This window comes from Perca fluviatilis, chromosome 20, assembly GCF_010015445.1.
Source record: "Perca fluviatilis chromosome 20, GENO_Pfluv_1.0, whole genome shotgun sequence".
Lineage (NCBI taxonomy): Eukaryota > Metazoa > Chordata > Actinopteri > Perciformes > Percidae > Perca > Perca fluviatilis.
Genome location: NC_053131.1, coordinates 2,858,648 through 2,886,357, shown reverse-complemented (window position 1 = coordinate 2,886,357; position 27,710 = coordinate 2,858,648). Strand labels below are relative to the sequence as shown.

At 43.2% G+C, this 27,710-nt stretch overlaps 1 protein-coding gene across 1 annotated transcript in view; it reads left to right on the top strand.

Moving 5' to 3' along the window:
- The window catches only part of kcnh5b (potassium voltage-gated channel, subfamily H (eag-related), member 5b), a 265,385-nt gene that overhangs the window by 78,554 nt on the left and 159,121 nt on the right, over positions 1–27,710 (top strand). The window contains exons 10-11 of the mRNA XM_039786509.1: positions 6,282–6,330; positions 14,273–14,545. Coding sequence (XP_039642443.1) covers positions 6,282–6,330; positions 14,273–14,545 — 322 coding nt within the window. The remainder of the gene's footprint in view (positions 1–6,281; positions 6,331–14,272; positions 14,546–27,710) is intronic.

Sequence of the window (27,710 nt, the reverse complement as noted above, 5' to 3'; positions counted from 1 at the left end):
AAAAGTACGCTCTTAGAGTCTGTCAGCACACGTTTCACTGAGATCTATTCGGATCCTCTGCACTTCATTGCGACTGTACTTGATCCGCGTTATAAAGACCATTACTTGGATGCGGAAATAAACCAGGGCGCACGAGAAATGATCCAGGCCGCGATGGATGCGGAGAACCCGCGTGGAGACGGAGCGCGCACGGAGCAGCGCCCAGCGCAGGAGATCAAGAAAAGACTCGTCTCTCTGCACCAGATGAGGGGCATGCCCCCTCGTTGTCTGATATGTTCAGTGAAATCCTGCAAGAAAGTGCCTTAAATAATAAGAATAATAACAATAGGTAAGCTATTCTGTTCTTAGGCTACTATATACTGTATGTGACTGTCAGATTGTAGCCATATTTCTGCTAGATATTTTTTTAATTAAACTTTAATATTAATTTATACAATTGCAATTCCTTGATTTTAGTAAAGTTAGTACACAGTCATAGCCATAAATGCAATTGTACTAATAATTGGCATAATGTCTTTCAGGGTTTCGGTTTTCGGTCTTGGTTTCCTCTTTTTCAGTTTTCGGTTTCGGCCAAGAATTTTCATTTCGGTGCATCCCTAGTCTGAATCAGTTGGTGAGGTAGTAAACTTGGAGCGATTTGCCCTCGGTCGGTTTGGTTTGGTTTCACACCTGGAAAAATCCAAGCGTACCAAAATGCGCCATTACAAATCAGGCAAGAACGTCCAGCCCTCTTATTGGTCGGATATGTCTGGGGACGGGAGCAAGAAAGTAAATACAGGAAGAAAGTCCTGTGTTCTGGTCTAGTGGTCAAACCAGCTCATTTCATTAAAATGATCAGACATTGTTTCGCAAAGAGACGTTACTACATCTGCTCTGGTCACCGAGACTTTGCTCTGCTCTCTGTGATAGAAACACTGCAAGCTGCCACAGTTTGCTGCTCTGCTGCATCGCACATTGCTAAACACACCTGACTACAGGAGACACTAGATCAGACTGCTGAACACACCTGACTACAGGAGACACTAGATCAGACTGCTGAACACACCTGACTACAGGAGACACTAGCTCAGACTGCTGAACACACCTGACTACAGGAGACACTAGATCAGACTGCTGAACACACCTGACTACAGGAGACACTAGATCAGACTGCTGAACACACCTGACTACAGGAGACACTAGATCAGACTGCTGAACACACCTGACTACAGGAGACACTAGATCAGACTGGAGGACACACCTGACTACAGGAGACACTAGCTCAGACTGGAGGACACACCTGACTACAGGAGACACTAGCTCAGACTGGAGGACACACCTGACTACAGGAGACACTAGATCAGACTGGAGGACACACCTGACTACAGGAGACACTAGCTCAGACTGCTGAACACACCTGACTACAGGAGACACTAGATCAGACTGCTGAACACACCTGACTACAGGAGACCTCAGCTCAGACTGCTGAACACACCTGACTACAGGAGACACTAGCTCAGACTGCTGAACACACCTGACTACAGGAGACACTAGATCAGACTGCTGAACACACCTGACTACAGGAGACACTAGATCAGACTGCTGAACACACCTGACTACAGGAGACACTAGATCAGACTGCTGAACACACCTGACTACAGGAGACACTAGATCAGACTGGAGGACACACCTGACTACAGGAGACCTCAGCTCAGACTGCTGAACACACCTGACTACAGGAGACCTCAGCTCAGACTGCTGAACACACCTGACTACAGGAGACCTCAGCTCAGACTGCTGAACACACCTGACTACAGGAGACACTAGATCAGACTGCTGAACACACCTGACTACAGGAGACCTCAGCTCAGACTGCTGAACACACCTGACTACAGGAGACACTAGATCAGACTGCTGAACACACCTGACTACAGGAGACACTAGATCAGACTGCTGAACACACCTGACTACAGGAGACACTAGATCAGACTGCTGAACACACCTGACTACAGGAGACCTCAGCTCAGACTGCTGAACACACCTGACTACAGGAGACCTCAGCTCAGACTGCTGAACACACCTGACTACAGGAGACATCAGCTCAGACTGCTGAACACACCTGACTACAGGAGACACTAGCTCAGACTGCTGAACACACCTGACTACAGGAGACACTAGCTCAGACTGCTGAACACACCTGACTACAGGAGACACTAGCTCAGACTGGAGGAGTGTGTATAGTTGGTGCGGTTCGAGTACGGATCACGTTCTAACCACAAACGATCCGCTCCAGAGTTCGATTGAAAGCGTCCCGAAGGACCAAGGGATGAAGGGATGAGGGTAGGACGGATGAAGGGATGAACGGATGAGGGTAGGAGGGATGAGGGGATGAAGGGATGAGGGTAGGAGGGACAAGGGGATGAACGTAGGAGGCACGAGGGGATAAAGGGATAAGGTAGGAGGGATGAGGGGGTGAAGGGATAAGGGTAGAAGGGACGAAAGTAGGAGGGATGAGGGTAGGAGGGACGAGGGGATGAAGGGATGAGGGTAGGAGGGATGAGGGTAAGAGGGATGAGTGGAAGGAGGGAATTTACAAAGACCCAACAATGTCTATGTATAATTGTCTGTGAGAGTTCCTTCCAGTGTAATAATAGTTCTTTTGGTACCATTTCATTGCTAACATCAGCTATCAGGTTCACCAAACATATGCAAGCTAATGTTAGTAAAGTATCAGTGCTATGGTTATTCTGTATATTGTATGAGATTAAAAGTGTATGGCAATGTTTACAGCGTAGGAGAGAAGCAACGGAGGTTTGTGTTTTTAATCTATATCTTTGAGACCAAAATGAGCTCTTAGTACCTCCATCGTTTCCACACAGCTGTTCTAGCTGGAGCTAGTCTGTGTTCTGTGAATGACGGGAGCTGTCTGCCAGGGAAATCACGACACATATGATTACGTTTACGTTACAAGGTAGACGATCCTTTTTCATCACTGATGCCAGGAAAAGTGTCCTAGACGGCGTTCTAGCGTTATGCACAACCATGCTATAGTTAGCCAAGCAAGTAGCAACTATAAAACTTTGAATTTACACAAACAGGCAGAATTACCTGTCGAGAAGAAATCCTTGCTCCTTATGATCTCTTTCCGTCTTGGAAAGCCACTCCAATATTAACTTTGGTCTTGTTACTTTGCCTGTCGCGTTGTCGTTTTAATTCTCTTTTTTAACTTCCTTGGCGACTCCCTTACATTTCCTAGATAGGCACTCCATCTTCAACAGGCTTTCAAATCGGCCGGCAGTCGCTCAGTTATCTTCTCCCCCTCCATGGCATTCATCACGGTGCCAATACGTGTAAAAGCGCGAAACGCGAAGGTATGTCCCTCTTTGGCTAATGTATTTTAAAGATGGAGGCTCTACATGGTAGAATACATACGAGCGAGTCGCTCGTATGTATTCTGAATGATTCTGAATGGCAGATTCTGCTCTTACGAGAATACTTTGATTACTTGGTGGAAGTAATTACACATGAATGAGCACATATTTGTGAAAGAACAAAGGGTTTTTTGCTAAGAATCAACTCAAAACATTACACAGTGGAGCTTTAAACAGGCAGAAACCTCAGACAGAACCAGGCTCTTGGTGGGCGGCCATCTGCCGCCACTGGTTGGGCCGTTTTTTGTATTTTAAAGGCCCATCTAGGGACAGGCATTGCAAATGAGTTTCAGTTAAAAACAAAAAGATAAATGAAAAAAAAGATGAATTAGAACAGGTGCATTTCAGCACAAGCAAGAAAAACAAACTCAAACGAAATAGCAAACATATCTTTCAAAATTATTGTAAATGATTCAAGTAAGGATTCGCATGTTGAAAAAGGAGTAGGAAGAAGTTAAAAAAAAACTAACTATTAATGAATGATTCATATTCATTAACATTTTCTATTAAATGCTGTGCTGTGTGGCACAGGTTTATACTACATACTTTTCCCTCTACATTAAAATAAGGAAAATCAATCAAACTGAGTTTGTATAGCACAGCTTACAGGTTAGTGCAGTTTAAAGTGCTTCCCAGATGACACAATAACAGACAAAAACACTTTGAGACCAGTGCACGTGACACGATACAAATGACGATGTACTAAAATAGATGAATAGTAGAAGAGCTTGAAGAAAAAGGGGAGAGGAAGCTATGACGTCAGAGGGGAGGGGACTCACAACATCTGTGCTGTCAAATGGTATGACAACAGGGCCGTCACACTTCTGTCATCCTTTGCTGGATCTGAACCTGTGCAGAAGATTCAACGCTGGGACAAAGCCAACAGAACCTACATTGAAGTTGAGAGGCCTTACATTGTTGGTGCCTACAACAAGTACATGGGAGGTGTGGATTTGTTGGACTCATTTACAGCCAAATACAAGTTCCCCATCAAATCCCGTCGCTGGTACATGTACATCTTCTGGCACACCATCATTCTCGCTGTGGTCAGTGCTGCCTGGCTCTTTACAAGCGGGACTGCAAAGCTCTCAAGATGTCTAGCAAAGAGACAATGAACAGGAGACAGTTTCAGGCACAGCTAGCATCCTCTCTCATCCTGGTAAACACAACACTTCAAACTCCAAAGAGAGGACGGCCATCTCCAGGCAAAGGGAGCCCAGCAACACAGGCAGTGACATCAGGAAGCCCTCTGAATGCTCAGAAGAGACCGTCCAAGAGATGTGCACACCTCCCATTGGATGTACGCAAGGACCTAGTTGCACATTTCCCACGGAAGACAGGGAGAGGACGCTGCAGACACTGCGATAAAGGATACACCAACACGCAATGCAGCAAGTGTGATGTTCGCCTTTGCTTTTCAGAGGACAAGAACTGTTTTTGGGACTTTCACAACCAATGAAAGTCAGTCATGAAAAGAAAAAAAGGAATGGAGAAGTTGCTAGAAAAAGCAAGAGTTTTATCAGTTTTTTAATAAATGACTTCATAAAAAATATGACTAATGTGTGATTATTATTAATGTTATATACCGTTATGGGGCTAAGTAAGCAATATAACCTGCAAATAAACCCTTAGTTGTTCTGAATTGTTGTTCAGACAATGTGAGTACAAATACAGAAATTCAGCTCCCAGCTAAGCCCAATGTTGCAATATTACAACATTTCTCTAAAAACGTACATAAACATTTTTTTTTTTTAAACTCTTTAATTTCTGCATCAAAGGCCTCCTACAACAACATCTGAAAGGTAAAATAATTTTTTTTTTTAGGTTTTTCTATATTTGGGTCTTACAGGGTTAAAAGCTGTCATAACAGCAGTCTAATAGTAGTAAAAAGGAGTTAAATAAAAACTAGATTAAAATAGATTAAAAATAATGTAAATAATGTCCCGATTCCATTCTTTCACGATACATGGGTGCCGATTAGATTTGTATAGCGATTTTCATTTATCGCGATTCTAGAAGTATTGCAATTCGATAGTATTGAGCATTTCCTACTTTAACAAAAACAAAAGTTGAATAATACACTTCTAGAGACAATACATCACGGATATTTCTAAAAACTAATCGTTTTCTAAGAAGAATGCACATCACATGTCAGTTGCCGCTGGTCCGACATGATGGGAGCTCTCCTAGTGAGCTGTTCAAAATCGGCCTCGGACTGTCACAGTCCGAGCCGATTTTGAACAGCTCACCAGGAGACTGAAGGCAGGACACATTCAGAAACCGTATCTCACTCAGAACAGCATGGATGGATTTTTTTCAAAGTTTGTATGTGTGTGGAAGCACCAGAGACACAAAAGAACACCCCAAATCCCAGAAAAAGTGTTTTTTTCATAATATGGGCACTTTAAGCTTCCGGTTGATGTGAGAATCTTTTTTTTTAACCATTAAAGACATCTTGCATCCTTCCCAGCACCCATACCCTCTCAAAAGTAGGCAACAAATACACAACTCAAAGACCTATTCACAAAAATGGACCGAGACAAGCAATAGAATCCACATCAGTAAGATCAAAAAGCATCTGGCCAACCTCCAGGTTATTACCCGTCACATTTCTCATGGATTTCACATACAGATAATAAAAAAAACACTTGCCTGTCTTTTGATAACTTGTGCATAATCTTCAATAAAAGGTCTGTCTGGTACCACAAACAGAACTATATACACTATAGAACTGGGAAGAATGTGTGTACTTGAATTAAATGCATATAGTATACATTATATAAAGTCTACTCTACTCTTCTGGGAGCAATATATACAGTCCCCTAACACATTGGTATTACTTAGTGTGTGTGTGTAGGGGTGTCTGCAGAGACACTCATCTGTGTATTTCAAGTATTGGTGTTTTTTTTGTTTTGTTTTTTTAGAAATGAATATAGTAAGCACTTTTTAAAACCCTTTATTATATTACCCATATTCAACTGTGGGCGGAATGAAAACAAACTGATCACATTGTTGTTGTCGTTGTATGCACGGAAGGCTCTTTAGAACTTCCACATTAATGTAAGCCAGCTCATTCACTTCCAGTGGAATGTCAGCACAGCAACAGCCACCAACCGCAGAATCTTTAAATTTGATCAGGATAGGACATTTATGAGGTAGAAAACGATCAGGACAGGACAGTAAATATATATTATAGTAGTGAAGTATAGTAGTTTAGTATAGTTATATAGTTATTTCTTAGCAGTAGGCCTAATAAATAAGTGATGGAGAGATGAGAAAGTCGTATAAATTTCAGCGTTGTGAGGGAACGACAGCTGAGCACTGCTGTGTCCCTCTGTGTTCATCGTCTGCGAAATTGAATTCATCTTTGAGCTTCCATACTTTCCCCTCCGACCATCAACAACGTCAAAAATGGATTGTGAAGATCAGAAGAGAAAAGTTTGTTATCTCTCACCACACTCGTGTGTGCAGTCGACAGTTTGTGTCAGAGGACGTCGTCGAGCCGGCGGCTGAAGGGGGTAGAAGGAGGCTAAAGCCAGGCGCCGTTCCTGTCTTTTTTCTCTGGAATAACTTCTCTCTTGGAAAAGTAAGACTTGGGGTACAGGAGCGGATCAGAGCCAGACTGGAGAGGATGGAGGATTTGATACAGCAATGCTGCAATGTGACTGCATAGCGCAAGCCCTGCCACACATGAGCACTGGCATGCCAGCAGTTCAACAGGCTTAGAGTCTTTGAGAACAATCTGTAAAATAAATGTATACAAGTTGGTAAAGTAACCTAGATGTGTTTTTGATGTTCAGGTATGTTAGTGTATATCACTAAAATACATGTATTAACCTACTGGAATTTAGTCACTGGTGTGTTTAAACCCACTTGCTGTGTGCGATAAACTAGGCTGCATCGTTATCTAATATCTTGATACTGCAAATACCATTCATTCCTAAAATGCATTTTTTACAACACTGAACCTGCTCTCATTTCCCTACACTTCAGTTGTGTGGCCTCTCGCTTTTCCTCATTGACCTGAAGCAGCTTGCCCTCACAGACACCTCTCCTGACTCGTTCTTGTCAGAAACTGAGAAACAGAAACATATCAGCGAGCGTAACGGCGTAACGTTATCTTACGCGAGCATAACCACATTGCTTTAATACACTATTTTTATGACTGCCAGCCTGTTTATCTCAAAGAGCAGGAGCTCACATACATTTCACTGCTAATATGTGATTCAACATGATTATATTATATTGTTCGATGTTACATTATAAACGTTAGCTAACGTTATTGCTATGTAACGCTACTCTCGTAGAACATCAGTTAACGTTAGGCTAACGGTAATGTTGTACACTTACCTTCATAGTCATGAATATAGCTGGTTATGTACAGCTTAAATCCTTTTTCTTTTTTGCTTAATTGCGTAGTTGAGTAGGTCTTAATAAGACGGTGTACATCGTTGATAGTGTAGTGTAAGGGCAAGTCTTGAAGGCAACGAGTGTAGAAAGTCATTGTTTTGGTTTTGACGTCTCTGACAGAAAGCTCACCTGACTCCTATTTACTTTCCTGTCTGAAATAAAAAGTTTTAATTGACCCTTCGCTAAGCCCTGCCCTCCTTAGTTACTGTTGCTACGCCTGACAAGCTTTCGTGCCTGGCACGTCTATTACAGTATGTATGCACCGGTGTCAGACATTCCCAAGGAGATAATAAGTAATTTTTGGCAAACAGGTGAAATATCTGAGAGAGCAAGACAAAAGGGACTGCAGTATGCATTCGAGGGATATATCCACGACATAATATGCAACCGATTAGAGAATAATTTCATCAAAATTGAAGCTAAAGCATGGTCATGCCATAATGTGAGCCGCCTCATACGCTGACCATTCAAATGGGAAACACACAAATTGAGGAACAGCTATGTTTATGCACAGCAGGGTAAGTGAAATCTGAAAATAATCTAATAACTATAAATCAAACATCTTATCCAGTCTTGTTGAATAAACACAATATATTAGCCTGAACACTTGCAATGATAACATTCTCCTGCTTATATTTTTAGCGATTAACAAAATATGTCAGTGAGCCTCCGTCTTGCCTTTAATAATCTTAAGGACAATTCCGGCGTAAAACAAACCTTTATAACAGATGTGTAACCACTCGATCGCTCTCTGGGACGTTTTCATGCTAATCAAATGTGTTTGTAGCTTGAAACAAGCTAGCGCGGACCGCTGATTAGCTTACAACGCTAGTATTCGGGGCACAGGGAAAATAAAAACGGATCGCTATTTATGCCACTAAAAAGGCTCAAATATCACCACACTTCAACGGTAGATAATGAGGGTCCCTTAAAGATGAACTAAACTGGAATTTGAGTAAAGGTGATATAACAGATGTATTTTATTTCTTCTCGTTGGTACAATGATTAAAATGGCTGAATTTGTTAAAAGGGATAAAATGGTACATTTAAAGTGTTGTTGTTGTTACATGGGCGCCGCCATGTTGGAATTCCACAACCAGCTACGTCACTGGCATGGTAAGCTACGTCACTGGCATGGTAAGCAGCCATAGAATGTAAAGAGTCAGAAGCTAACGGACATGGCTGAGGAAACTGAAACCAACAGGTCTAGGGGGGTTCATACTGCATTACCCCTGGCTGCAGTAATGAATTGTATAGGGCTAAGGCAGCTGGGGTTATGATACATTTCCACAGGCTACCTTTGACAAGGAAACCATCCCTCAACTCATGGCTAGCTGCCTTAAAACTGGCTAGCCCTCCAACAGCCCCTGGATTTAGAGTCTATAGCGAGCATTTTTTAGCGACAGACTATTTAGAGAGCTGTAATTTTGATATAACAGGGTCACTGGTGAGGGTTAAGTCCAACAGACTGAAACCTGAGGCCATACCCTCAATCATCGACTTTTCAGGCTACAGTACAGGGCCGACCGATAGACCAACGGCAAGTACTAACACCACCGATGCTATCTGCCGCAGAGACAGGGCGCTGAAACGCTCCCATCAGGCAGAGGACAGAGAGGGATGTTTAGCTGTTATCCAGCATGCTAGCAAGTCTACTAGGCAAAGGGCTGGATGTATCGTCGTTGTCACATACACAAAACACGTACATATTCACTTACACGCACAAATAAAGCCTAACGTGTAGGGCTGTGCTCGATTAAAGAAATTCTTAGTCGACTAACAATCATTCAATTGTATCGACTAATTGATTAGTTGATTTAATCGACAGATCTGTAAATCGGAGTTTCTCTGCAAAGAGTCATGCAAAAGCACCACTTTAATTCTTGTGTTTACCAGAGATGTGCTCGTACGTTTCTTGGAAATAAGTCATTCAGCATGAAAAAAGCATCAAACATGACTAATGGACTAAAGAGATCTAAGTTGACTTAGACCAAAACGACCGATTAGTCAACTAATCGACTATGAGGGAGCAGCCCTAGGCTTTATAGCGTTAGCAAAACTGAGACTGACACACTGGCCATTCATTGAAATTGAGTCACAAAACCAAGCTAGATACCACACGCTTCAACCTAGGGAAAGGGCTAGCAGCTGAACGCGTTGGAAACACTTATGTCAAACTCCACAGGCTAGCACTCCGACCATAGACTGTAAGAATAAATCCTGACTCAGACAATATCACAGATCAATAATAATGCGTTACTAGCTGCTAACTAAACCACAGCAGGTCTGTAAACAGACTCCAATGTCCCTTTCTACTCACCCTGAAGCTAGCTGATGTCCACCGCCTCAGGGCACATAGTTGATGCAGAGGGAGTTCAACTCGCAGAAAAAGCTGCTAGTTCCTTAGTAAGAGGTATCTGTGCAGTATCCATTTGTGCAATATCCATCAACGACCACAAGGAAAAAATCTGCCAACTCTACACTAGCCTAACGTAAACGGCAGAACTCGTGAATCCTCCGTGTATCTAGGGTTAACCTGGGGTGACTCTCCTACGTGCAGCAAACTTTTTTTTCTTTTTTCAAACTTTATTTATTTTGGTTTTAACATTTTGCGTGCAGGTAACTTAACAAGCGATCCCATTGGATTAATTCGTCAAATCACAGATGGATTCAGTTGCAGTGTCCATGCTCCGGCAGCGCCGGGCAGCGCCCACACACACACCAGTCACTTCCCCCCACACGATCCTGTACTGCAGGTGGAGCCTGAAACTGGTCATCCTCCATGTGGTGGTAGTCAGACACTGCAGGCCTGTCCCTCACAGGCTCAAATGCGTAACCCATGCCATTAAAATTACTCATTTTCATGTGTATTTAATATGCTGCACTGTAGCCTATATATCTTCGCATGTCCTACCATGCCAGTGACATCATCGAAATTGTCAGCGTTCTAATACTAACAAACGTAATTTTTGTGTTGCTTAAAAAAAGCTATATTGAGTTTTTAAAATTAAAATCTTTAGTGTAATTCATTTTTATTTGTCATAACCAACACATTATCAAAGCTGATTATTTCAGTTCAGTTCATCTTTAATGTTAACCGAAGCACTGAGAACATTGTAAGTGTATTGAACGAAGAGCTGCGGGAGCTCCGTGAAAGGGCTACAAGAGAGAGAGACTGGTACACTTACACAGTTCCCAATGCTTCGGTTAACATTGAGGGACCCTTGAAGTCCGTTGAAGTCTGGTGATATTTGAGCCTTTTTAGTGGTGTAAATAGCGTTTTGTTTTTACTTTCCCTGTGCCCCGAATACTAGCTAGCTAGCGTTGTAAGCTAATCAGCGGTCCGCGCTAGCTTCTTTCAACCTATGAACACATTCGATTAGCATGTAAACATGTCCCAAAGAGAGATCGAGTTGCGCCGGAATCGTCTTTTATTTTATATATATGCATTATGAACAAAGAACTATCATTATTTCCAAGCAATGCTTTCCCACACTGCTTGATCCCTGCCCGGCATTTCTCCCCTTGGGTTTTGAGTTTCGGGAAGGGAAAAAATTCCACCACCCTATCCAAACTTTTTGCATTGGATTTTTTTTGGGATTTGCACAACGCTTTGGTGTGTTTCCCTCGTTCGAAAGCTTGACAGACCTCTCATGCCTAGTTACGGTTGCTAAGCCACGATTGGCCTGTGGCGGTTTTCGGGCTTGGCTTAGTGAAGGGTCAATTGCTGCTTCCAGCGTTTAAAACTCTCTGTTCACAGAGCTGTCCGTCTGTTATTACACGTGGTGTATTCTTCCAGAAGGAACCAGGTGATCGGAGTCGTAGTGGTCAAACAGCTGAGCCTCCGCTGGGAATGGCATGTGCTGTTGGGAAGTCTAAAACAGGGAAGCAAGTCCCAGTGCTTTTAAAAACAAGATGCTGCTCTTGTCTCAAATCAAGGACCCATAGCCTCAAAAATGATGAAGAACTGGGAAGGAAAATATGCTGGGGGCTTTGCTAATGATCAGTTGTTGCCCAATGAATGCATTCTCCTTTTTACAGAACAAAAACCAAACCTTTCCCTGTAATAACACACTGCTCTGTCTCTCTCTCTCTCTCTCTCTCTCTCTCTCTCTCTCTCTCTCTCTCTCTCTCTCTCTCTTTATTCATCGTTTGTCCTCTTTTCTTACCGTACACCATCCCTCCCCACATTTCTCTTTCCTCCTCTTCCGTCCCCTCCCTCCCTCCCTCCGTCCCTCCCTCCCTCCCTTCCTCTCACACCCTATCCTCCCTCCCTTCCTCGCCCACCTTCCTCTCCCTCCCTTCCTCTCCCACCTTCCTCTCCCTCCTCCTTCCCTCCCTTCCTCTCCCTCCTTCCTCCCTCCCTCCCTCCCTCTCCCGCCTCCCTCCCCTCCCTCCTCCCTCCCTTCCTCTCCCTCCTTCCTCTCCCTTCCACTTCCTCCTTCCTCTCTCCCTTCCTCTTCCTACTTCCTCCCTCCCTTCCTTCCTCCTTACCTTACTCTCTCTCCCTCCCTTCCTCTCCCTCCTTCCTCCATCCTTTCCTCTTCCTCCCTTCCTCCCTTCCTCTCCCTCCTTCCTCCCTCCCTCCCTTCCTCTCCCTCCCTCTCCCTCCTCCCTCCCTCCCTCCCTATTCTCTCCTTCCTCTCCCTCCTTCCTCCCTTCCTCTCCCTCCTTCCTCCATCCTTTAATCTCCCACCTTCCTTCCTCCCTTCCTCTCCCTCCCTCCCTCCCTTCATCTCCTCCCTCCCTCCCTTCCTCCCCCTCAGGGCATCAGCAGTCCGCCCTGTTCCGCTGCCTGAAGGTGTTCCGACCTGGTCGCCTCACCTGACCAGCACCGGGCGCCCGGGTTGGCGCCTGGTTGCCCGTCTGTGTCATGGCTGGTCTGTGCTCTCGTTCCCCGCTTCAGCCTGCGTTTTGTTGTTTGTACACTGGTCTCCGACCAACTCCTGCAGCCTGTAGTGCCATTCAGAAGCTCGAGCCTATTGATCTGTTGCATGCGTAAACATTCCTCCAGCCCTGCCACCTGTGCTGTACATCACAAAGCATCTGCTGCTCGGCTGCGTACTACATGCTTTGTTTAGTATCCTCCATACAATATGCTAATTTATGTTTGCCCCGTAGCAAATCCCTTTCCAAATCATTCCTTAATTGAAAGCAATACTTTGATGCATTACTGCTCCATTTGAGGTCCTTATTACAGGTTTATGGGTCATACATTTTAAATAGAGCAGCTTAATTGTTTACCTCCAAAGCCGCATTCACTTTTCATATTAAGTGAAAAGTGCATAAAGAAAGTTACCCTAATAACTAAATATTAGCGTCGACAGACCAAAGTGAAGCTCCAAATGTTGTTCATGCTCCTCAGTCTGCTCTGATATGAACAATTCATGGTTTTGCTTAAGTAGACGTCATATTTGAGGCATTAAATTTGGATGTAGCGTACAGTATATGTTAAAGGATGTGCGCATAAATAATTGAAGGATTAAGGCATTTGTAATGTTTTTAAAGGGAATTTTGTCCTCTAGTGACTGCGGTTGGCATTCAAGAACTAGTCAGGAAACTCTGTCTCATTTCATTTCTATACTACTAATTTGTTTTGCCAAGTTTTGGATGGGATACTTCCCTGAACGATATTCAGACTGTGTTTCTTTTGCAGGTTAAAAACAGTAAACTCCCAACAATCTTTTCCTAACCCTAACCTACACGAGTGATTTGTGGTTGCATATTGGTGGTATGTGAACATTATTTCACAGGCAATTTTAAAAAGCTAAAGTAAAAAGACAGATTGTAATTAAATAAATAAAAAATATGTATATATATTAGATCTAATAATACGATGCAAACTACTATAGAGTCTGGGGGCAACAATGGAAACATTCTTAATTACTCCTCTTGAGTTGGATATTAAAGGGTAACTACCGTTTTTTTTTAACCTGGACTCTATTTCCCATGTTTTTGTGTCTAAGTGACTGATGGGAACAACAATCTTTGACATTGGTCTGGTATTAAGAGAGATCGCTACAGTTGGCAGTGGTGAAACAAGCTACAATATAAGTTAATTGTCCAGCTTGTATTTACCTTCACAAAAGTGCTGGTTTTGACACTGACAGGCTCAGATTAATATTCTAAGTGTCTGTCAACATTATGGAAAGGATTTCTAAGGAGGTCGACCTTTCTGTTGAAGAGTAAGATCCTTTTTTCAAATATACGCTATATACACTAAACGTACAGTTTTTCTGCGGCTGCCAGTTACAGCGTTTTAATACTGAACCAATGTCAAAGACTGTTGTTCCCATCTGTCACTTACACACAAAAACATAGGAAAAAAACGAAATTTGCATTTAATGCTTGTTCCACTATAACTTGTATCCAGATATCAATCAGATGCATCAGTTTATACCTCTGCTATCACGCCTGCTAAACATACTGAAATTAAGATTTTGTCGCCAACAGGTACAGCATCGGAGACTACGAGGTCATCGACGAGGCCACCAACACCATCAAGGTGGATAGCTGGCTCTACCAGCTGGCTCTCAGCATCGGATCGCCCTACCGCTACAACACCAGCGGCTCTGGCCAATGGGAGGGCGGCCCTGGCAAGGACTCTCTGTACATCACCTCTCTGTACTTCACCATGACCAGCCTGACCACCATCGGCTTCGGCAACATCGCCCCCACCAGCGACGGCGAGAAGATCTTCTCTGTGGCCATGATGATGGTGGGATGTAAGTATGGGACACACCGCTGTGGGCGCAGTGCGCTGGGAGCCGTGCTGTATCTGTTGTTGCAGTTTTGGTCGATTCACAGTATGAAATGGCACATTAGGCAATTTTAGATATCACTCTACTGGCTAGCGGTGTGTGTATACGGATAAAACAAATCCACTTAGGGAGTGCTGCTGGTGGAGTTTTTATGATATATTGATGTTTGAAACAATGTGATGTGCTCTGTGAAAGTTTCAGTACTTTCTGGTTTTTGCCATGTTAGTGGTGCAGCTTTAGCCTTCCGATGTGGACTGGTCAGTCCAATACTTTACACAAAATGTAGTTAAATATTCCCGGTCCCAAGAGAATGTTTCTTTATGATTCTGGTGACTTTGTGACCTTTGATCTTGTGCTGGTGTCAGGCCAAAGTGTACTTTGCTACACACTGAATATTGTGTGCATGTTTCCATGAGATGTCAAGAGCACATTCATGTTCCCTGAGAGCTGGACTCAGGGCAGCGACAGATTGTGTGCTGAAAAAGTTTTTTTGCGTTTCTGGGCACACAGAGAGTGCCTTGGACTAATTTACCTATACGCTTAAGTAGAGCTGGACAATATACCGATATTATATCGAAATCGTGATATGAGAGTAGATATGGTCTTAGATTTTGGATATCGTGATATGACATAAGTGTTGTCTTTTCCTGGTTTTAAAGGCTGCATTACAGTAAAGTGATGTAATTTTCTGAACTTACCAGACTGTTCTAGCTGTTCTATTATTTGCCTTTTCCCACTTAGTCATTATATCCACATTACTGATGATTATTTATTGAAATTTAAATATTTTTTTAAATATTTTGTGAAAGCACCAATAGTCAACACTACAATATCGTTGCGGTATCGATATCGAGGTATTTGGTTAAAGATATTGTGATATTTGATTTTCTCCATATCGCCCAGCCCTACGCTTAAGCATGGCTTTTTGACTGAAATGAACATGTTTCATTTTAGACTCTCCATGACCTTCTGCTGGTGCCTCTATAAGGTCAAACTAACCAGTCTCTAATCCAGATCCAATCTATCAATCTATCAAGTGCTACTCTAAAAAGATTCTACTTCCGGTAAGGCTCTAACTGTACGTACACACCGCCGCCGACTTGAGCTGCAAAGAAGCTCTGGCCGTCCTGTCGAGGACGCTTGTCAAAAAGTACGGGGACGCTTATTGACGCTTTGGCTGCTCTGATGTGGCAGCGTTCTTCGATCATGTTCAACACACGATTGAAGAAAAAACACAAGCAGCCACTGCACGGCCAGTACACTGACACTAGAAACCTTTTAGAAATGACATATATAATGACAGAATTTGTATTGTTTGTTGGTCACAGCGGTGTCCGTTAGCAGTTAGCTTGCTCGTTAGCCGCTGAACCGCAGCAGAATGCAGGCAGAGCGAGCAGCTGCCAGCTGTTGACCCGTGCAGGACTTCACTGTGAGAGGACTGTTTAGAGACCGTGTGACCGTTCACTGTGAGAGGACTGTTTAGAGACCATGTGACCGTTCACTGTGAGAGGACTGTTTAGAGACCATGTGACCGTTCACTGTGAGAGGACTGTTTAGAGACCATGTGACCGTTCACTGTGAGAGGACTGTTTAGAGACCGTGTGACTGTTCACTGTGAGAGGACTGTTTAGAGACCGTGTGACTGTTCACTGTGAGAGGACTGTTTAGAGACCATGTGACTGTTCACTGTGAGAGGACTGTTTAGAGACCGTGTGACTGTTCACTGTGAGAGGACTGTTTAGAGACCATGTGACCGTTCACTGTGAGAGGACTGTTTAGAGACCGTGTGACTGTTCACTGTGAGAGGACTGTTTAGAGACCATGTGACTGTTCACTGTGAGAGGACTGTTTAGAGACCATGTGACTGTTCACTGTGAGAGGACTGTTTAGAGACCGTGTGACTGTTCACTGTGAGAGGACTGTTTAGAGACCGTGTGACTGTTCACTGTGAGAGGACTGTTTAGAGACCGTGTGACTGTTCACTGTGAGAGGACTGTTTAGAGACCGTGTGACCGTTCACTGTGAGAGGACTGTTTAGAGACCGTGTGACTGTTCACTGTGAGAGGACTGTTTAGAGACCATGTGACCGTTCACTGTGAGAGGACTGTTTAGAGACCGTGTGACTGTTCACTGTGAGAGGACTGTTTAGAGACCGTGTGACTGTTCACTGTGAGAGGACTGTTTAGAGACCGTGTGACCGTTCACTGTGAGAGGACTGTTTAGAGACCGTGTGACCGTTCACTGTGAGAGGACTGTTTAGAGACCGTGTGACTGTTCACTGTGAGAGGACTGTTTAGAGACCATGTGACTGTTCACTGTGAGAGGACTGTTTAGAAACGAGGTGACCGGCAGGTAACGTTAACTGGTCCCTATACGCAAACAACGTCATATCATAAATGATAGGGAACCCAACAACGGCCATTATGAGCTTTTCCTCCATTTTATCGGAACTAATGTTTTGGTAGGAATGAAAGTTTACATCGTATGTTTCTCCGGAATTAGCCAGCGTGAAGGACGTCTATATTCCGATTGGTTGCTGGCGTTTGCCGCTGCTTGCCGCTGAACCGTGTCATAGCTCATTACCATAAAGTTGACATACTTTCTACTTTCTGATTGACGCTCTGGTCGCTCAAAACGCGACGCCGACAGATTTGTCGCTCCTTGCAGCTCAGAGAAGCCAGCTTCCATTGAAAATGAATGACTTCCGGTAACTTTAGAAGCTCAAGTTGGCAGCGGTGTGTACGTACATTAAAGCTCTACTATATTTCCTATGTATAGGAGAAGGTTTTCTCATGGGGGGAAATTATAGTTGTGATGTGTAGTGTAGACCTACTCTACACGTAAAATGTCCTGAAATACCTGCTGTTATGATTTGACGCTACAGATAAAATGTAATTGAATATATCTTGTGTCTGGGTGACGGGTGGAAATAATTCCCTCTGCACAATTTGAATTGTGTTAAAATAAGCTACAGCGATTTTCGTATCTTTTCTTCTACAATGTTCAAAACAATGAACAATCGTGTTTTGTTTTTTTTCAGTTAAAAAATGACTAGACTGTAGCGTATGCAATAAAGGAAAAAAACAACGTGTCGCGTTCTCGCTCTGATTGAATGCAGAAGCATGCCGTACATTTACAAACAACAAACGGCGACAAGCAAGCGGGAAAGTCAAAGCCCAAGCCATGGCGAGACAGGGAAACATTGTCAATTACTTTGTGATACATTAACATTAATGGATTAGATGAAATCTATCCAGAGTGGGTCAAACTGGCCAAGGTAATTGCGTAGTTCCCGTCACCAGTGTGCCAGCAGAGACACAATGTTCTGTGCATTGATGTAATTCTTTTGCCCTCTCTACCTGTAGCAAGTAGGCTACATTTCAATATAAATAGTATACATCTACATCCCTTGATGACATTCTTCTTTATAGTCTGCCTATCATTTGTATTGAAGCGCAATAAAAAATATTTGACCGGAACATGTCCCATTTGACTGGTAAAATGAAACCTTACAGGTCAGGTACCTATTTTTTCTAGCGGAAACACTGGCCACGGGCTTCATTTATTGGTTCCCAATCCCATTGTGTCCTGCTGACGATCTACTACTACTCCTGCTATCTAATGCCAACCACTGCTCTAAGACGTCCTCAATCTCCTCGGTCCCTTTCAACTCACGTTGCTGTTCGGACAGTTTAAAGTGTGACACGACAAACTTTGTTGCCTGATTGATCCCTCTTTATGGAAATAATGCAGTGGGTTTAATGGAGAGTGGGAGCTTGAGAATTGTTGTTCATTTGTTTTAACAGTGTTCAGAGGCTGCACACAGCTCTGCACAGCAGGCGACACCATACTGAGGATGAACGTCAGCACAGCAATAGAAGAGAGCGTGTGACACACATAGTTAATGGCAAACTGTGCTCCCTGTGGCTAATGTGAGGCATCATATGAACAAATGAGGGAGGGAGAAGATTTTTTTTATGGTTGAGAGTAGGTGAAGAAATACACACATAAATATATAAGTGCAATAGACATGGATTTTAATTGTCTTACTAACAAGGAGAATTGTTCACACGGTCACCTCATCAGGCTTCATCACATCTTTCAGCTTGTTGCACAGCTTCGCAAAAGGTCTTAGGGACATCCTGTCTCGGACCTGTTCTGTTTTTCCAAAACCATAATCCATAACCACACTCTTTTTTTTAAATAACTTTAACCATACCTAGTTGCCATGTGCAGACACAGTATTGAAGAAGAGAAAGAATTAGGGTTTTACAGAATTTTGAAATGTTAATGTTCTTGTCCGGCAATATGGTTGCTTTTATCCTTCCTTTCCTAACTCAAAGCTGGAGTCTGCCATTAAGACAAAGTAAAGGTACTTTATTGTCACATATACATACATGTAGCGAAATTCATTCTCTGTATTTAACCCATCCTTCAAGGGAGCAGTGGGCAGGCAATCACAGCGCCCTGGGACCAACTCCAGATCTGAGCCAGTGCCTTGATCAAGGGCACTGACTGGAGAACCTAGTACATGTTTTTGATGGTGGGGGAAACCAGAGCACCCGGAGGAAACCCACACAAACATGGGGAGAATATGCAAACTCCACACAGAAAGTCCCGGAACGACCGGGATTCAAACCCAGAACCTTCTTGCTGTGAGGCCACAGTGCTGACCATTGGGCCACCATGCTGACAGATTGGTGTTATTTGAACTCCTCCCTCAAACAAATACACCGCTTCCGTCAGCGCTCCTTCAGAACGTTAGCATGGGCCGGTTTAACGTTCCTTTGACTTCCACTGCCTTTCTCTTTATACATCCCTGGCCTTTCCCCTGTCCTGTGCTCGGGCCAACCGAACAGTGTTGCGTGGCTCGGTCAGGTCCATTTACAGAGCCAGGGCTGTGTATGAACACCGGATTTCTTTTCAGCACGCACACACTAGCAGACGGTGTATTGTATCTGTCTTGCATTGCTAGATCTCCACAGCGCTGTGGAATAGTTACACCACAGATACATTCTGGGATAGGAGAAAAGACGCTCTGGGTTGTTTGCATTTCCTAAAATGAATCACAGTCGTCTTGGGCGGCACTAAGCTTCAGATGCAGTGACGGTGGCTCTGCAGAATAGTCTCGGGGAAGAACTTGTTTTGGTGGAAAATTTTCACCGCACAAAAGAAAACGCCACATCCAATATTAAATGAAGTTATCTGTTGACACAGTACAGTAACATGAGCTATTTAAATGAGCTGATACATAGTTAAACCTCATTGGCTCTTACCAGTGTATCTCCGTGTGAACTTGGTTCACAGCAATCCCCCCAATCAGTCCCAAAACTTCAGTTAGAGAGGAAATGCCCTGAACATATTCTTTGTTAATCTTTACAATCATTCCCTGAAAGAACCAAGCAGACCTGCCCTGTTACACCGTCCAAATGTTATTCAAAATTTGGTATTTTCAGCGTGTAGCTCGCTAGCTCGAAGTTTGTGGTTGTTTCCGAAAACGAACAGATTTTGATAGGGCAACACACAGAGAGCAGGGTGTGCAGGGTGTCAGGCTTTATCCTGGAAATGGACTTCCGTTGATCCAGACTAGTATTGAATTAGAATCTCAGTAGACACCTCCTAGAGGAACATGCAACACTGTGCAAGTAAAACAAAGAAAGAGAACCAAAACGTAGTAGTCTTTCTACATGGTCCATTTTATTTTACAGCAGTCCACAGATGAAAATGATTTTGCAGCTACTTGCTTTATCTGAAGGGGTCGACAGGAAATCTGATTTGTTTTAACAGAAGTGGCACATTTCTTACAAAAGCCGTTCTTCCAGGTATTTCTGCTGTCTCCGCTGACCTGCTTGTGTAACAAAGTCTATATCCTGGAGGAAAAGTTACTTCCAGGGAATCAATTATTAAACTGTATGCACAGTCTGCAAAACAGAAAGTACAGATTCTTACATTGAGTACTTCTTTATCTGCCAAGTTTTGCCCCGGAGGCTTTAATGGTGGAATAATCTCCTGTTATTATGGTTAAATGGATAAACTGTATGCATCCAGCAATGACTTTTGATGGGCAGTTTTATTGCAGTGTTTTCTACAGTATTTCATTTAAAAGATCCCCTCAAAAAGGATTGTGCTAATCTCTGTCGACTCTGTAATTGATAAAGTCTGTGTATGCTCTTTACCTCCTGGCTCTTCAGCAGTTCAGACGTACCTCAGCCTGGGATCGTGGACCTGTCTTGTATCTTGCAGTTGTTTGACTGGTTGTTTGACCTGCTGACAGATTGGTTGTCAGTTGCGTTTTCTTCCTTACGGCTTCCTGCCTTTGGGCCAAAGCCGCTGTACATTATTCAACACATTTTGTATGCTTGAACGGTCATGAGGCTTTATCTCATCATGCAAAATACGTTGTATGCATGTGATCCTGCTCATGCAGAACCCTTATACATTTAGATTAGTTTTCTGCCCACTAAACATGGAAACAATTCTTAGAAAGCTCTGTTACACCACGAGGAAAGGAATAGTGTTTCAGTTGGCCATTTACAGTATTGTCAGAATTGTTGAGTGTATTTTAGGAGGAAGCCTATCAGAAGGAAATATTCAGATATTATGCTTCGTGGCCTCACTCACAAACTTCATTTTTATTACAGTGTGGTTTCCCAAAAATACTTAATATTTTAAACTGTCTTGTGTCTGCATTGCATTCTGGTCTGTTTGCTGCACCCGATGCCCTCTAGACATGAGCAGCAGTGCAACCTGTGTACACCACAAGGTGGGGGCCAGCAGTATGCCCAGGAGTTACCTTTATAATTATATATTAAATACAATTTTACAGCTGCAATTAATGTCCACTGCGGTTTCTACCACGTCTGGCTGTCATGCAGGAGACCGGAGTACGAGTCCTGTCACACCTGCATTTAACTTTAGCTTTTAAATAACTGTAACCTGTGACCTCAGATGGGTGTTTTTTAGTTGCCCAACCCTAACCACACATCAACCATAGTTTATTTGCCATAACCGCTGTGTTTCCGGAGCCTTAAAGGCTAACTTTGGGTTTTTTCAACCTGGATGCTATTTTTATATATTTTTGTGTCCAAGTAGTCTCGCATTGCCAGGCCTTCCTCCACAGCGCTGCGGAGGAGGGTCTGGCTAGTTCAAACACAGAATTCCGGGCTGGAAGAAAAACGTGATCTGGTTTATTGGCATTTATTTAAACCAATCACAATTAGTGATAGTCGTGCAACAGAAAACTCAGACTGGACAGATAGTCTAGCTAGCTGTCTGGATTTACCCTGCAGAGATCTGAGGAGCAGTTAACCATAGTCCTCACAAATCCACCAGAGGTTAGAACGCCAACACAAAGGAAGAGGAAAGGGACGGACATTGCCCGAAAAGACATGCATCTGGTGGAATTTCCTGCGGCACCAGAGCAATCCCGGAAGTGGAACGTTGTGTATATAGACTAGTTTCTAAGTGACTAATATATAAGATATAACAATGTTTGAAAGCACGCTACAGTCTGACCTTTTTTATCTGTAATGAAAGACCCTTAAGCCCATAAACTGACTTTTAAATAGTTACTTTGTCAAGTCTTTCTTATTATAAAAATATATATATTAACAAATATATAAAAATGAACAACTTAGCCGCTTCAAGACATGCAATATTTGCGAGTGCTGACGCTGTTGCTGCAGCGGGTAAAAATAACCCGCTCGGCGGTTCTAATGTTAAAGGAACACGCCGACTTATTGGGAATTTAGCTTATTCGCCGTAACCCCCAGAGTTAGACAAGTCGATACATACCCTTCTCATCTCAGTGCGTGCTGTAAAGCTGTCTGACGGCTCCAGCGGCATCAGCCCATAACAGAACAGGCAGGTGAATGGTTCCAGTAATCCTACTGCTCCCAATAAGTGACAAAATAACGCCAACATGTTCCTATTTACATGTTGTGATTTGTAGAGTTACAGCGTGTACAATAAACAACGTAACATGAGACACAGCCATCTTCTAACAGTTAACAAACCGGGAACTATATTCTCAGGCGGAAGAATATATAATTACTTGGGTGAGTGTATGCTCACAAGCCTGTCTGAGAATATAGTTCCCAGTTTGTTTACTGTTAGAAGACGGCTTTAATCTCATCATCACGTTGTTGAATGCTGTAACTCTACAAATCACAACATGTAAATAAGGAACATGATAGCGATATTGTCACTTTTGTCACAATTCGGAGCAGTAGGCTAGTTGGAACCAGTTACCTGCAGGATCTGTGCTGGGCTAAACTAATGCTGGAGCCGTCAGACAGCTTTACAGCACGCACGGAGATGAGAAGGGTATATATGGACTTGTCTTACTCTGGGGGTAACGGTGAATAAGATAAATTCCCAGTAAGTCGGCGTTCCTTTAAGGTCATAGTTAAAGATAAACCATTTCCCACCATGGCCAAGTTTTGCACAGTACAAATCAGGGCAGTCCAAGTTGGTAGCGGCACATGTTGACGCTAAAAAGGGCTGGTTAGGGCTAGTGTTTAGGGCAAAGGCTTGGTGTTTGGTTTGGGGTGCAGGCTAGAAACAGTGCAAACTGTCTCCAGAAAGAGTTGTTTTAGATCGTTACAAGATCTTCTGCTATCAGACTCAACTGTTGGAGGTCTGTCATAGTGTGTTTGCCCTGTTATCTACAGGAAGAAACCAAACAACTTGTGAGTCCAGAAACAGCAGGCAGTGGCTGTGCCAATGCTTATTTTAAAAATGTTCAAGTGTTGTCGCATCTTTCCTTAAAGTGCTTGGCAGGAAACACCAGTGTTTCTGATGTTGTACAAATCTTCACGCCAATTTTCACTTTGCCAGAACTCCAGTGGATCCTGGCCATGGAAGGTTTTTAGATTTAGCCAATTTTAAATCACCGGGAAGCCTTTTTTAATATCAGTCACTTGGTGAGAGCAGTTTTTTTTTTTAAATGGCCAAATCTCATTTTGGAACAACAGTGTTTTTGTGTCTTTGTCTCGGTCCGATCTGATTCTGCCCTGGAGTTTAGTATCGGGGCCAGACAGAGCATCCCTGGGCTGTCCTCCATATTGTTTGTTCCTGGCAACTGGACAGTAAAGAGCCTCTGCTCAGTAGTAAACAATACAGACACACAAAACTCTCTTCAGTGTCAGTTCTGTCTGGCTGTGACTGATAGTCTTCTTGACATGGCGGACCCTCACACAGGCTGTGTGGGCAATTTCCTGATCTCAGCTAGTGAGCAGACAGACGGGGGGGGGGCATTCATTTTGGTTTCCAGTTTTTTCTACGAGCATTACAATAGGAATCATCACTTTTACATTGTAGAGCTGCCACAGAGAGGAAAGATAACTTGGTACCACTTTCTAACAAGGCACCATCTGAAAAAGCTTCATAAGTTGGAAATATTACCGCTGTAATATTGCTGCTCTCCAGATCAGTTACTGTAAAAGCGATTATTAGAACAAATTTTTGGGTTATGAATAATAAGGTTGGCTGGTGTTTATCCTCCTCCAGCGTGACACTTGCTTTCTTTATTGCACTTTAATTCATCAGGAAAAGGCCATCTGCTATAATACATTTCAGTCATTAATTACGACTCATGAGTTTCTCACTCTCTGTTAAGCCACAGAGTCCTCTAAGAGTGACTTAAAGTGCCCATATTATGAAAAAATCACTTTTTCTGGGATTTGGGGTGTTCTTTTGTGTCTCTGGTGCTTCCACACACATACAAAATTTGAAAAAAATCCATCCATGCTGTTCTGAGTGAGATACAGTTTCTGAATGTGTCCTCCCTTCAGTCTCCTAGTGAGCTGTTCAAAATCGGCTCGGACTGTACGCCGTCAAAGTCCGAAATGAGCTGGCTAACCACAACCGTTAGCTCGTTAGCATGCTAACCGTTAGCATTAGCATGCTAACGCTAGCATGCTACGTCGTTCTCAATAGCAAAGCACTGCTACAACACACACAAGTTCACCATAATCTACAAAAGAACTACTTCCATGTGCGCCGTCATTTAGAAGTCTCCCAGCTAATCCTGCCTTGTAACTGACCAAAGTTGGAGAAACAGCCTTTCTTTTACTGTCTCTAGAGTTAGCTAGCTGACATGCTCTACACCTGAGCTACTGAGCATGTGCGAGTGCAATCAAAGATAGTACAGAAGAAGAAGATGAAAAGAGGTCTCACTCTGTAGCTAAAACAGAAACCAGGTGAAAAGAGGATCTGCAGCAGTGAGAGAGAGCTGTGCAGTACAACAAAAATATGGTGTTTTTTGAAAATTAAACCATGTAAACCTATTCTGGTACAACCTTAAAATACAGTTATGAACCTGAAAATGAGCATAATATGGGCGCTTTAATACCAGGCTGTTTAGCAGTTTCAAGTCTGTTCTTCTAATGCAGAGTTGAGTGTGGTCGGAAGCGTTGCGCCTGTAACCACACCCAGCAGTGATGTCACAGGGTACTGGACACACCCTGGAGTAGGCATCTATGTGTATCACTAAAGCAAGGTGACAAGCTAAACAACTGGAGGTTAGCAAAAAGCAAATTGTTCTTGGTGGTAAGAGGAACTCTATTGATTTATTGGGGAGTTCTCCGGAGTGAGCTCCTCCAAATCTGTTTCCTCAAGTGATGTCACTTGAGTCAGCGTTGGTTCGGTCGTGTTGGAAGCTAGCATCAAAATACGGGAATACGTCATCTGAGGAAGGCTCTCATCAACACGCCCCTTTCTGGGGGGAAACAATCCTGCGTTCCCCATAGATGCCAATGGCGTGAACAGAAGTTGAACATATCTCCAAACTTTTACTTCAAACAACCTGTTTTAAATTAATAATGCAATGCTGTGCTAGTTGGTTACACCAACAACACATCCACAAAACCCTGATTTCCAGGCTGTAGACCAGGCCGACACTGCTGAGGCACATCAGGAGAGAAACGGGAAAATGCTGAAAAGCTGTTGTGTAGCGGGTTTATCGAGACATTCACACTGAGATTTGAAGATAGGTGAATATTCACAGTCAGTGTGGCTAAATGATGCTGGTAATGCTGATGGAAAGCTAACGTTAGCTTAAGGGGGAGGCTGCTACAGTAGATATACAGTCTAGTGGCATCTGACTCGTCTACAACTAAATCTCAGCCTATAGATCGAACAGATGGCTATTAATAATGGGTTGATTATTAACAGACCCCACTCACTGACAATAGGGATTAAATTAAATATGTATGACCAGTTAAGCAATATGTGTGACACTGTGTTGGGTCATTGATTTACTTATACGGGGGAAGAATGAGGGGACATGACGATCAACCTTAATATATGAAGGTATTGTGAATGCTTAGGCTCAGGCAAGGTCACACAATAAGTATTGGACATGTGTGCAAAACAACAGTTTGTTTAACAAGAAGAAAATCCATACTCATTTGTCAAAATTAGATCCAAAGCCACTTCAAATTGCATTGACCTCTCTGGGTTTTCTATTCCCCAAAAATGGGCGCTGCCTTGATGTTTGGCGGAGTACCCGTATGTGCCGGTCTGATGTACTCACCCCAATCTCTGTTGCATTGTGGGTAATGTAGGTCTTTGATAAGGGGAGAATAATGTACAGAATAAAAAAGACGATGTCTCTGATTTTGCTCCATCGTTTTTTGATCATTTTTGTTTTTTACCGTCCATAGTGAGTCCAACAATTTTATAAGAGAGCAATACTGAATCGGTGGAGTACTCTTTAAGGTTACTATTTTAAAAAGGGTCATGGGTTTCTTTCTCTCTAATTAGCATCCATGCTAAAACAGGATGAACCTAAAAGAGCTTTCAACAACTTGGCAACCCCAGAAAGGTGTAACTCTTAAACCCTTTATAAAGGGGGCCTTATTAGAAAGTGGTACTAAATAATTAGATTTTTTTTTTTTTTTTTTACAATGGAAAGATTCTATATATGCAATGAGATGCTTGTATAGATTTTAAGGAACCCAATCTTAGATACTGAGTTGACTGAAGGGTTAGTCAGAAGAATAAATGTTGTCAAGACAGGCTGTCACATAATGCATTGTCCTTTGATTGATGGAAGTCAGGGCTGTTTGTAACAAAGGCACAGGCAAGATGAAACTTTAACCTTCAGTTAATAAGGCTAGAGGCTATTGTTCAGACTGTCATTGTGTAGAATGATGTCAGGATCTGTCAGACTCAGCAGATTACATTGATTGATTGATTGATTGATTGATTGATAGATACTTTACCTTATCCGTTCTCAAAAGAAGTACTTAATAATAATAATAATAATAAATTGAATTTATATAGCGCTTTTCATGGACTCAAAGTCGCTTTACAGGGCAGGGTAGATTATAAAAACATAACAAAACAAAACGAGCAAACAAAACAAGTAGAACAAAACAAGATACAGATGAAAAAGGGAGGGGGGCAGGTGGACTATGGGTAGGCTGAGGTGAAGAGATGGGTCTTGAGGCGGGACTGGAAGATGGTGAGGGACTCAGAGGTGCGGATCTCTTGGGGAGGGAGTTCCAGAGCCTGGGAGCTGCTCTGGAGAAGGCTCTGTCCCCAAAACAGCGCAGGTTGGACTTTTGGATGGAGAGGAGACCGGCTGAGGTGGATCTGAGGGACCGTGAGGGTTGGTAAGGGGAGAGGAGGTCAGTGAGGTATGAGGGGGCCAGATGGTGGAGGGCTTTATAGGTGAGGACCAGGATTTTGTAGGTGATCCGGTGGGAAATGGGAAGCCAGTGGAGTTGTTTAAGGACTGGAGTGATGTGGTGCCAGGATTTGGAGCAGGTAATGAGGCGGGCGGCTGAGTTCTGAACCAGTTGGAGTCGGTTGATGTTGGTAGAGCTGATGCCGAGGAGAAGTGAGTTGCAGTAGTCCAGTCGGGGAGGAGATGAAGGCGTGAATGAGTCTTTCAGCAGCGGGGGGTGTGAGAGGGTCTGATTTTGGCGATGTTGCGGAGGTGAAAGAAGGAGGTTTTGACTTGACGGATGTGAGGCTCAAGGGAGAGGGTGGAATCAAAGATAACGCCAAGGTTGCGGGCCTGGGGAGATGGGGAGACAATGGTGCCGTTCGATGGTGAGAGTGGGGTTATTGGTTTTGCTGAGTGTGGATTTGGAGCCGATCAGAAGGAATTCTGTTTTGT